Genomic DNA, 9,403 nt, shown 5'->3' with positions numbered 1-9,403 from the left:
CAAAAATAGTTTTCCCATCTTTGTCTTTGACTGGTACCTCTGGTTTCCCATATTTTCCAGCAAGTGTCTTGGTAGTTTGATAAAGGATCCTCATGTGTCCTCCAGTCGCTGCTGCTTCTGCTTTCTCTGCAAGTCTGTTCATGAATGCTTCCTTGTCTTTCTTCACAGATCTTTTGACTTCCTTAGCTATGGCTCGATACTGCTCTTGTGCATCCAGTCTTGAAGCCCTTGTTCGGCTTGCATTCACTTGTTCCTTCCTTGTTCTCCTCTTTTCAATAAGGTCCAAGGTGGTTGGACTTATCCATTCTTTATGTTCCGATTTCTTTACCCCCAATACCTCGTGGCAAGTTGTTATGTAGACTTCCTTGATCTTTGCCCAATGTGACTCTACATCTATGTCCTCCTCGAGCTCAGTAAGAGGTTGGAATCTATTACTCAATTGTAGTTTGAATTCCTCATTCTTTTCCCCATCAAGTGCATTCACCTCGAATTTTCTTCTTGTATGTGATCTGGCCCCGTGTTTTCTGAGTCGGAGCTTAAGCTTTGCCAATAGCAGGTGGTGGTCTGATCCAACATCTGCCCCTCTCCGTACTGTCACATCTTCCAATGAACGTCTGAATCTACGAGAGATACAAAAATGATCAATCTGATTTTCTGTCACACCATCTGGTGAGACCCAAGTTGCTTTGTGGATCCTCTTATGGGGGAACACTGATCCTCCAATCACCAAACTGTTGAATGCACAGAAATTTGCAAATCTCTCTCCATTATCATTCATTTCTCCCATGCCATGACGTCCCATGATACCTTCATAGCCTACGTTATCCTGTCCCACTTTTGCATTGGCATCTCCCATCAATATGTTGATGTCTTTCCTTGGCAACTTGTCAATGACTTGTTGTAGCAGACCATAAAATGTATCTTTGTCCTCATCTGTTGCATCATTTGTTGGGGCATAGATCTGTACGATGTTCATGCTGATCTTCTTACTCCGTGTTGTAAAAGACGCCATGATGATCCTTTCTCCGCATTGTTCCCATCCTCTCAGTGACTTCTGGGCAAACTTGCTTAGAATTATTCCTACTCCCTGTGTATGAATCCCGTCCCCTCTCCCTGACTATAAAATCTTCTCCCCAGACTTGAGGTGTTTCTGTCCGGATTGTATCCAGTGGGTTTCGCTTACTCCAAGTATATGCAGCCTGTATCTTCTCATCTCAGTCACAACTTGAGAGCTTTTTCCTGCTTCATACATGCTGCGAACGTTCCACGACGCAATTCGAAGCTGCTTGTTTGGCGAAGACGTCATCGGGTCAGCAGAGTCCTTTCGGCTTTGTCTGTTGTCCTTCATAAATTCTGTAATTCCAGAAACTCTTCGGTCGCCCAAGCTAAAAAAAGGATTTAGTTTGTCTGTCTGTGTTTCTGTAACGGTTTGAGTTTAACGGAAAGGGGTGTTAACCCTTTGCCAACCCCCAACCTGGAGGACCAGGTGACTCAAAGATGGGGGAATCACACACCATTAGTCGCCTTTTACGACACGCTGGCTTGGCGTTGGGCTATTCTTGACCCTCTCAGTTGAGGGACCCCGGACACCACACGGGGTGAGTGTCAACCGTATTTCCACTAATTTGTGTCATAATAATATAGGTTTTGAATTTAGATATTGAGATTAATCTTTGAAATGAATACAGATTCACACCCAAAAAAATATATATATATTTCCATTGTGGTTTTTATGATGGATATTGATATCGCGGTGACTATGATGTTTATGATGATGGTGATGATAATGATGATGATGATGATGATGATGATGATGATGATGATGATGATGATGATGATGATGATAATGATGATGATGATGATTGTGGAGCCTAATTATTACCTACCGTCTCAATGGGATACATACTAAGTCGGGACGACCTAGTTGCTGGAAATTGAATTTTTAGCCAAAATTGTGAATCGTTGGGTTAGTTTATTTTCGTAATGGTGGAAAACACAGACAGTTTCATCCATAGCAAGAATACCACAGTTCGAATTCTTTATCACTTTATTTCTAAAGTTAGTTTTATGGGTCCGATTTTCATCAGTTTTATGACGGTGGGTTACAATGTTGAATACCGCGCACAACAAAGAGGTTTAAATAAACGAAGTGGACAAGAGGTATAAGGTGGGGTGGGGGTGGAGAGAGAGAGAGAGAGGAGAGGATCTATCGATGTCTCTGGACGACACAATGTTTATCTACCAGACATCTTTAAAGTGAGAATTTGACTCTCAACTTTTCAACAAAGACAAATATGACCCACCGTCTCAACAACAATAATAATTTTTTTTTTTTAATCCCTTTATTCATCCCTAAGGGGAAATTTATTGTCTTTAGAGTCAATTCCAAGGGAAGACTGGAATAATCCAGGCGTCAGCCGCAGTGCAGCACCGCAAAGTGAGTTAGGGCGATGTGACTTGTTCAAGGCCACACAACGAGGCGGGTTGTCCAACTCGGTACCTTTTGGACCGTACCGCTGAGCCACGCTGCCCCTAGTAACGGCATTATGTCGGAATGAACTCGGTGCGGGAAATTGATTTCATTGTCACAAATACAAAACTTGAGGGTTAGAACAATAGATTTTTGACCAATCAAAACATGGAATTTGTGACACCTCTTCAAACATGGTCGGATAAGCATGGGTGGTTGTTTATATAATAACGGGAATGAAATCGACCTCTCTCTGATCATTGTTATTGTTTTTATACCGCCAAATGGGTGATTGGTTAACACTCGATCAGATTATAAGCGTTGAAGTTTACACATAGTTTTATGTTTTGATTCATTCAAATATCGATCGATTTAAATGAATCTCAGCTTGGTTAAAAACTCTCAAACCTGGGACCTGGCGAGGTCCCAGGTTTGAAAGTTTTTGCCAAGATGAGGGTCATTAAAATCGATCGATATTTGAAGGACTTTTCTTGCTAATTTTTTTTTCATGTGTGTTTTTCCATTGTAGGTACGGCAGCTGGTTAAATATAAGAGTAGTGAAAAGTGAAAAGTATCTAAAAGATCAAAACGCTGCTTTCATTATTGGCTTTCAGGGTTTTATATTTTCACAATTTCATTCTGAAAAGTGTTTCAGTAACCTTACTCTTTTCCGATCTGTTGTCTGGAGGGTGTCATGAGTTCATCCTAACGTGCACTGATTTGCAGGTCTGATAACCCAATTCCTAATGGGTTCATTGTTGTAATGGGAATCTAAAAAAAAAAAAAAACTGACGCAAAATATTGTCCATTACAACAATGTTAAACTAGGCCCATAAGTGGGTTCGGATGTCAGACCTGAATATATGTACATGTCAATTCATCCGCAATGTGCTGCTCCGTTCAGCAGGGTTTAGTTCTCTTTGACAATATTTTCAGGCTGACGTGGATATTCCACACTTCTCCACAACAAAACTCTTCATATACGCTTCATAAAGGCCACAAGTCTCCAAAAAATAAGGGGATGGTTTCTGTTTGGATTGATAGAATGAGTCTAATAAGTCTAAGTACCATGAAAGTGAAAGCTGTATCAGTAGGCTTGGATCTGTGGCCTCATTGTGATGTCCATCGTCTTTGACACTGTCGGGTGTCGTCCATAACAAATACTAAATATTCGTAATAATTAATCGATCAATAAATGACATAACATTTACTTTATCATCCTCAGTGGATGTTTTTTATAAGGGTAGATATAATATCTCGAGAAAATATGGAGAAAACCCAAGCTTCAGCCGCAGTGCAGCATCCCATTGGGGCTACGTTTTTCTTTCTTTTATTTCATTTTTTTTTTTAATAAACAAAGGAACAAGACATTTTTGGTATTTTAATAATATCCTATTTCTACTCTTTGTTGATTTAGTTGAATTCATTTATTCATTTATTGTGAAGATCTTGTCCCTTACAATTTGTCGCAGTTTTAATTTCAAAGGAACATTTGTTAATTAAAGGGGACACTACCGACGTGCACTTATTTTCAAGTCTGATAGTCTGAGTTCACTGTTGTAATGGAAATCTCAAAAAAAGACTCAAAATATTGACCATTACAACAATGTTAAACTAGGCTCATAAGTGGGTTCGGATGTCAGACCTGCATATGTGGTTATTGTTAACGTTCCTATTGAAGAGTCACGATATATTAATCTTCTTTCTCCTTCGAGTGGAAATAAAGTACGCACGAATCAGCATCAAAATGCGTTCAGCACGGTTTTCGAAAACACCCGTGCTCACTGTTTTCTTGAGTCGTTGATCATTATTCCGAGTGATGAACATGCAATCATGTCTAAACAAGAAGAGAATTAAGCTTGGCGTCTCTTGAACAGACCATGAATTCTTCAGTATGACAGGTAATTCATTTGTGTGTGTTGTTGAATCATTTAAATACACGCTTTACGTTCTACGATCTGTCTGTAAACGATAACCTTCGCTCGTGTCCCAGATCCAATCAGTAGGCACTGAGCCGTTTGAACGGTGATCAGCTGATTTTACATGTAAGTCGGAAGATTGACAAAAGAACATGCCGAAAAAAAATGCAATATAGAGTTTGTCATTTTTGGTTTTTGGTTGTTGTTTTTTTTTTTCAAAGCCATCTGCGATAAAAGTTGGGAGCCAATGAAATGGTATTGTCAACCCACTTCAGCGGCAGATTAATTTCCCCGTGATTGATCACCGATGATATTTAGAAAGTGAAAAACAATTATTTTTTTTTCCAATAAACACCCAATCAAATTTGAAGAAAAGCCATGTGATATTTCTTTAAATTAACTAATTTTTGTGCGTGGAGTTAAATTGGCATCACGTCCCTCATTCTCTCAACTTGAAAAATGCTTTCCATTTCCGTGCTTACGCAAAATAACTGTATTTTAGAGTCGGGAGTAAGTCAGTATAACAGCGACAACAATAATAGAATTGATTGCATTTGAGAGTGTCTTTGAGTGTTTGATTGAAACGGCTGCTTTCATTTTAGAGCCAACATTTGAAAAAGGGAAGCCTTCCGTAAGCTCCTCGTTCTAAGGGAAACAACCCAGTTATTCATTTAATTAATCCTAAGAAAAAACAAACAAACAATGGTTATGTTATGAAATGTTAAACTTTCACTAATCTATCAAGGTTTCTTCTATAGTTTTAAAAAAATGCTTTTATGTATTGACAAATTGAATAACTAAACGCCTGACAAAAGAACCACTGTGAAAATACTAATTGAAAGAGATGCTACCCCGAGGAGCTTACGGAATTTCTCCCTTGAAAACCCTTGAAAAAAGGTAAAATGTGTACTTAACATCAGTCCTCAAAATATTTAAAAAAAAAAAAAAAATGATGATGGTGGATGAGGATAACGTTGGTTGCCATGGTGGTTTTGGTGATGACGACGACATCATCGAATGATGTCACCCTGGGTTCACCCACTATCATGATGTCACCCTGGGTTCAAAATGACACAGCAAATTGTACACTTTGTACACACTTGACATAAACAATCTGGTTAATACAGTTTAGTGAGAACAACTCACAAACGCGGATGGCAAAAACAATAACAAAGGCCTGAGAAGATTAGATTCAGTGGTATTGGCGCCTTCTCCAGTGAACATAATCCAAGAATGGCGAACACGTAGTGTGCTCGATGGGTGATCAGTGGGATTTCGTAGTCACATGTCTCGTCCGACCTTTATGAGCTGTCTTGCTCAACAGTTGGTCGGGCGTTATGTCCTATCAGAGACAAGCGCAAATATTTTTAGCATCCCCCTCTGAAATCAATGGCTTTGTCCAAAAAATATATAAGCATCTAACGGGCTGCTTGTGTCGTCCAATATAATATGGCGGTTGTCCACCTGGGAAGAGATAAATTATAAACGCTGTGAGCGTGTTTCAACGCTGTGAAGTACTAGATAAAAGCTATCTATTATTACACTATTTGAAACAACCCAAAATTATTTGTTAAGCTGCACCGCGCCATTGAATGCAACTTTGTTATTATTATTTTCCCCACTCCACCATTACTATAAACATTTTAAAGTTTGAGTCATTTTATTGCAAACGATGAAAAGATCAAAGGAATTTGGCATTGTAAGAAAACTGGTCTATCGCCCACATGCAAAAAATCGCGGGATGATCGAAATGTGATCAAAGATCACTAGATTAAACAGTCATCACAATCCAGAAACACACACTTGCTAAAGGTAAGCACTCAATATATAACATTGAATATTGATGTTACGCGTTTAGGTAAAATACAACATCCGTCAGCCGGATATAACACCGACACAGAGTAGTTTGTGTAACCTTGAGCGTTTATACATGGAACGCAATTGACACCACTCAGCTCTTTGTTATTGTTTTTAGCCAGCCATTTTTTGAGTAGTTTTCACTAAATTGTGTTAATCAGACTATACACGTTTAAGGTTACACACTGTTTTGTGTGTTGGTACGTTATATCGTAGCCATCGTTAACATATAGATAGTATGCAGATGACGTCACTCAGGCCTTTGTTATTGTTTTTGCCATCCGCGTTTGTGAGTTGTTCTCACTAAACTGTATTAACCAGACTATAAAAGTTCATGGTTACACAGAGTTTGTGTGTTGGTCCGTTATACTTATATATTGGCAAAAACAATAACAAAGGCCTGAGTGACGTCATCTGCATACTATCTATAGCCTGACACTGACCAAAAAATGACGCCAAAATGCCAGTCTTTGGCCACAAAAGAAAACAAATCATGAGTTGTATTCAATAGTTCAACCAATGGGACCACCTATTTCCATGAGCACTACTAACAATTCACTAGGCGGTGAAAAAAACAAATAATGACGTCAAAATGCCAGTCTTTTTGGGTTTCAGTGTCAGGCTAACTTAACGATGGCTACCGTTATATCCGGCTGGCGGATGTCATGCGTTATTGTTCCAAACGCATAGCATCAAAAGTTTGATATATTTAGTGAGAACTAATCAGTAAAACGACTGTCTAAAAACAATAACAAAGAGTTAAGTGACATCATCTTCGTTCCCTCTATAGAAGGAACGAAGATGGCGTCACTCAGCTCTTTGATTAATCTATAAATGACGTCAAAAGATAAGTCCTAGTGTCAGGTCGTAGCCATCGTTAACTTATAGATAGAATGCGCTTGGCCAAGGAGTTCACAACATTGCCATCCGGAAGTATAACGAACCAACACACAAACTCTGTGTAACCATGAACTTTTATAGTCTGGTTAATACAGTTTAGTGAGAACAACTCACAAACGCGGATGGCAAAAACAATAACAAAGGCCTGAGTGACGTCATCTGCATACTATCTATAACCTGATCAGGCCGTGGCCTTCGTAAAGTTATGGCATGATACTGACCAAAAAATGACGTCAAAATGCCAGTCTTTTACCACAAAAGAAAACAAATCGTGAGTTGTATTCAATAGTTCAACCAATGAAATAACTTCTTTCCATGAGCTCTACTAACGACAACTCACTAGGCGGTGCAAAAACCAAATAATGACGTCAAACTGCCAGTCCTTTTGGATTTCAGTATCAGGCTATAACATAACGATGGCTACGATCAGGCTATGTTAACTAAGGCTACGGTCAGGCTATGAGTTTTTCAGTGGCGACGCTCTAACGATAGCGAGCGAATAAGTTAACGTCACTCTTTGTCATTTGTTTCAGATCGCCAATTAGGTGTATACGCTCTCACTCAATTCCATCTTACAGACTCTAAACGTTTAAGATAACACATAGATTTATGTGTTGGTGCGATTGGTATGGCGATCATAACTGGTGAATATTTTATCAAAACACACATTCAGGTAAAATAATCACATGCTCTGTCCGCCAGATGAATCACACCAACACATTGTTAAACTGTGTAAACCTCTAGTGTTTGTTATCCACATCCTGCGTTATATTCTAACCCAAAACTAGGACTTGTATTGTGACGTCATTTTTAGGTTAGTGCACTGCCCATTGAGTTGTTAGTAGTGTTCAAGGAAACAAATGATATCATTGACTGAACTATCGAATACAAATACAACTCACGATTTGCTTTCTTTTGATGGTCGTTGTCTTGCATTTTGGGGCATTTCATTGGTCCGTGTCAGGCTCTAAGTTTACGATGGCTACAGTTATAGGGACTTTAGTGCAGAGCTGCCTACTTGAAAGTTCAGAAATTCCTAGTTTCCAAGCGGGGAAAAAATGAAAATTCACCATAAAATAAGCTTTACAAATTATAATTGTTATTTTTATGTTTATAAATTTCAGATGAATGTAATGAACAATGCTTTTTGATGACTATGAGGATTCAGAAGATAAAACTCCCTCAGTCCGCCCAAACGACGTATTAGACATTGAGATTTCTCCAAACATCAAAGCTAAAACCACGTCTTGGCTCCAAGGATTTGATACCAAGAAAAAGAAGCAAAAATCTCAATCGAACAGTGTTATCTCGAAAAGACAAAGAAGGACTAAACGATCTAAAAATAGTGTGGTCATTCTCAAACAGGAAACTGGTGAGATGAAGCGTGGAGATCCTTTTCTACCTTCCGTAATGACGGATGAAAATCCTATTGCAGAGTATTCAACGAAAAAGACCATTCCCAAAAAGCCCTCTGACTGTAAGTGTAAAGGCATGGGCTACAACTGTAGTCCTAGCGCTGTTTTACCAGAGGAAATGCGTCAACAATGGGGCTGTGGAGTGTTTGGGAAAGCGACACCAGTTCGTCCTGGAGGATGTTCTACTTCGGAGTCCGCGGTGATAACGCGCCCGATTGCCCCCTGTGGCACCATGGTTGAAAATACTATATCGATGTCCCGGACAACATATTGTGGAAGCAACTGCAATTTCTCCTTGAGCTCCAACACCGTGCCATTAAGTAGACCTCAAACAATTTGCTGGGAATGCAAAACTTATCCGTGTCTTTGTTTTTCGACCGGACAAAAGCCAGAAGCTTCGTTTTTACCGAGTGAAAACGAGGAAAGAAGGAAAAAAGTTATGAGTAAGGGAAGTTGTTTCAAAGGTAAGGCAAACAAGACACGGCTTTTGATAAACACGAGTAGCAGTCAACCTACTGTGAAAAGAATCACATGCTTCAACAAAGAAAATAACATCATCAGTACTAGCAACTTCTCCAAAGATAATGCCTCTCATTTTTCCTCGTCCACTTCAGAAGACGGCAGTTTCTTTTACGATAGCAAATACAACCCAACAACCTTCAAAAGCACAATGAAAAGTCGAGGTGACAGTTACCGGAACAAAGTGTACTTAACAAACCATGACTTCACTACAACAGCATCAAGAATTTTAGGCGAAGAGAATGCTTTCACATCTGTACCCAGATATCGGCACAGAGTTAGGTCCAATCGTCGATTGGCGACAAGTATACCGTCATCAGCTA

General features: G+C 39.3%; 1 protein-coding gene across 1 annotated transcript in view; it reads left to right on the top strand.

Annotated features, from left to right (window-relative positions):
* Nucleotides 1-4,238: 4,238 nt before the first annotated feature.
* Nucleotides 4,239-9,403, top strand: part of LOC144963235 (uncharacterized) — a 6,240-nt gene continuing 1,075 nt past the window's right edge. Inside the window, exons 1-2 of the mRNA XM_078897080.1 lie at nt 4,239-4,371; nt 8,271-9,403. The exon at nt 8,271-9,403 is cut by the window's right edge and continues 1,075 nt beyond it. Coding sequence (XP_078753206.1) covers nt 8,287-9,403 — 1,117 coding nt within the window. The 5' untranslated portion in view covers nt 4,239-4,371; nt 8,271-8,286. The remainder of the gene's footprint in view (nt 4,372-8,270) is intronic.

The sequence above is a fragment of the Berghia stephanieae genome, chromosome 1 (assembly GCF_034508935.2).
Source record: "Berghia stephanieae isolate SIO BIC M18660-M18661 chromosome 1, UCSD_Bste_1.3, whole genome shotgun sequence".
Lineage (NCBI taxonomy): Eukaryota > Metazoa > Mollusca > Gastropoda > Nudibranchia > Aeolidiidae > Berghia > Berghia stephanieae.
Note: the sequence above shows the minus strand (reverse complement) of the source record. Positions and strands in the feature narration are given on the sequence as shown.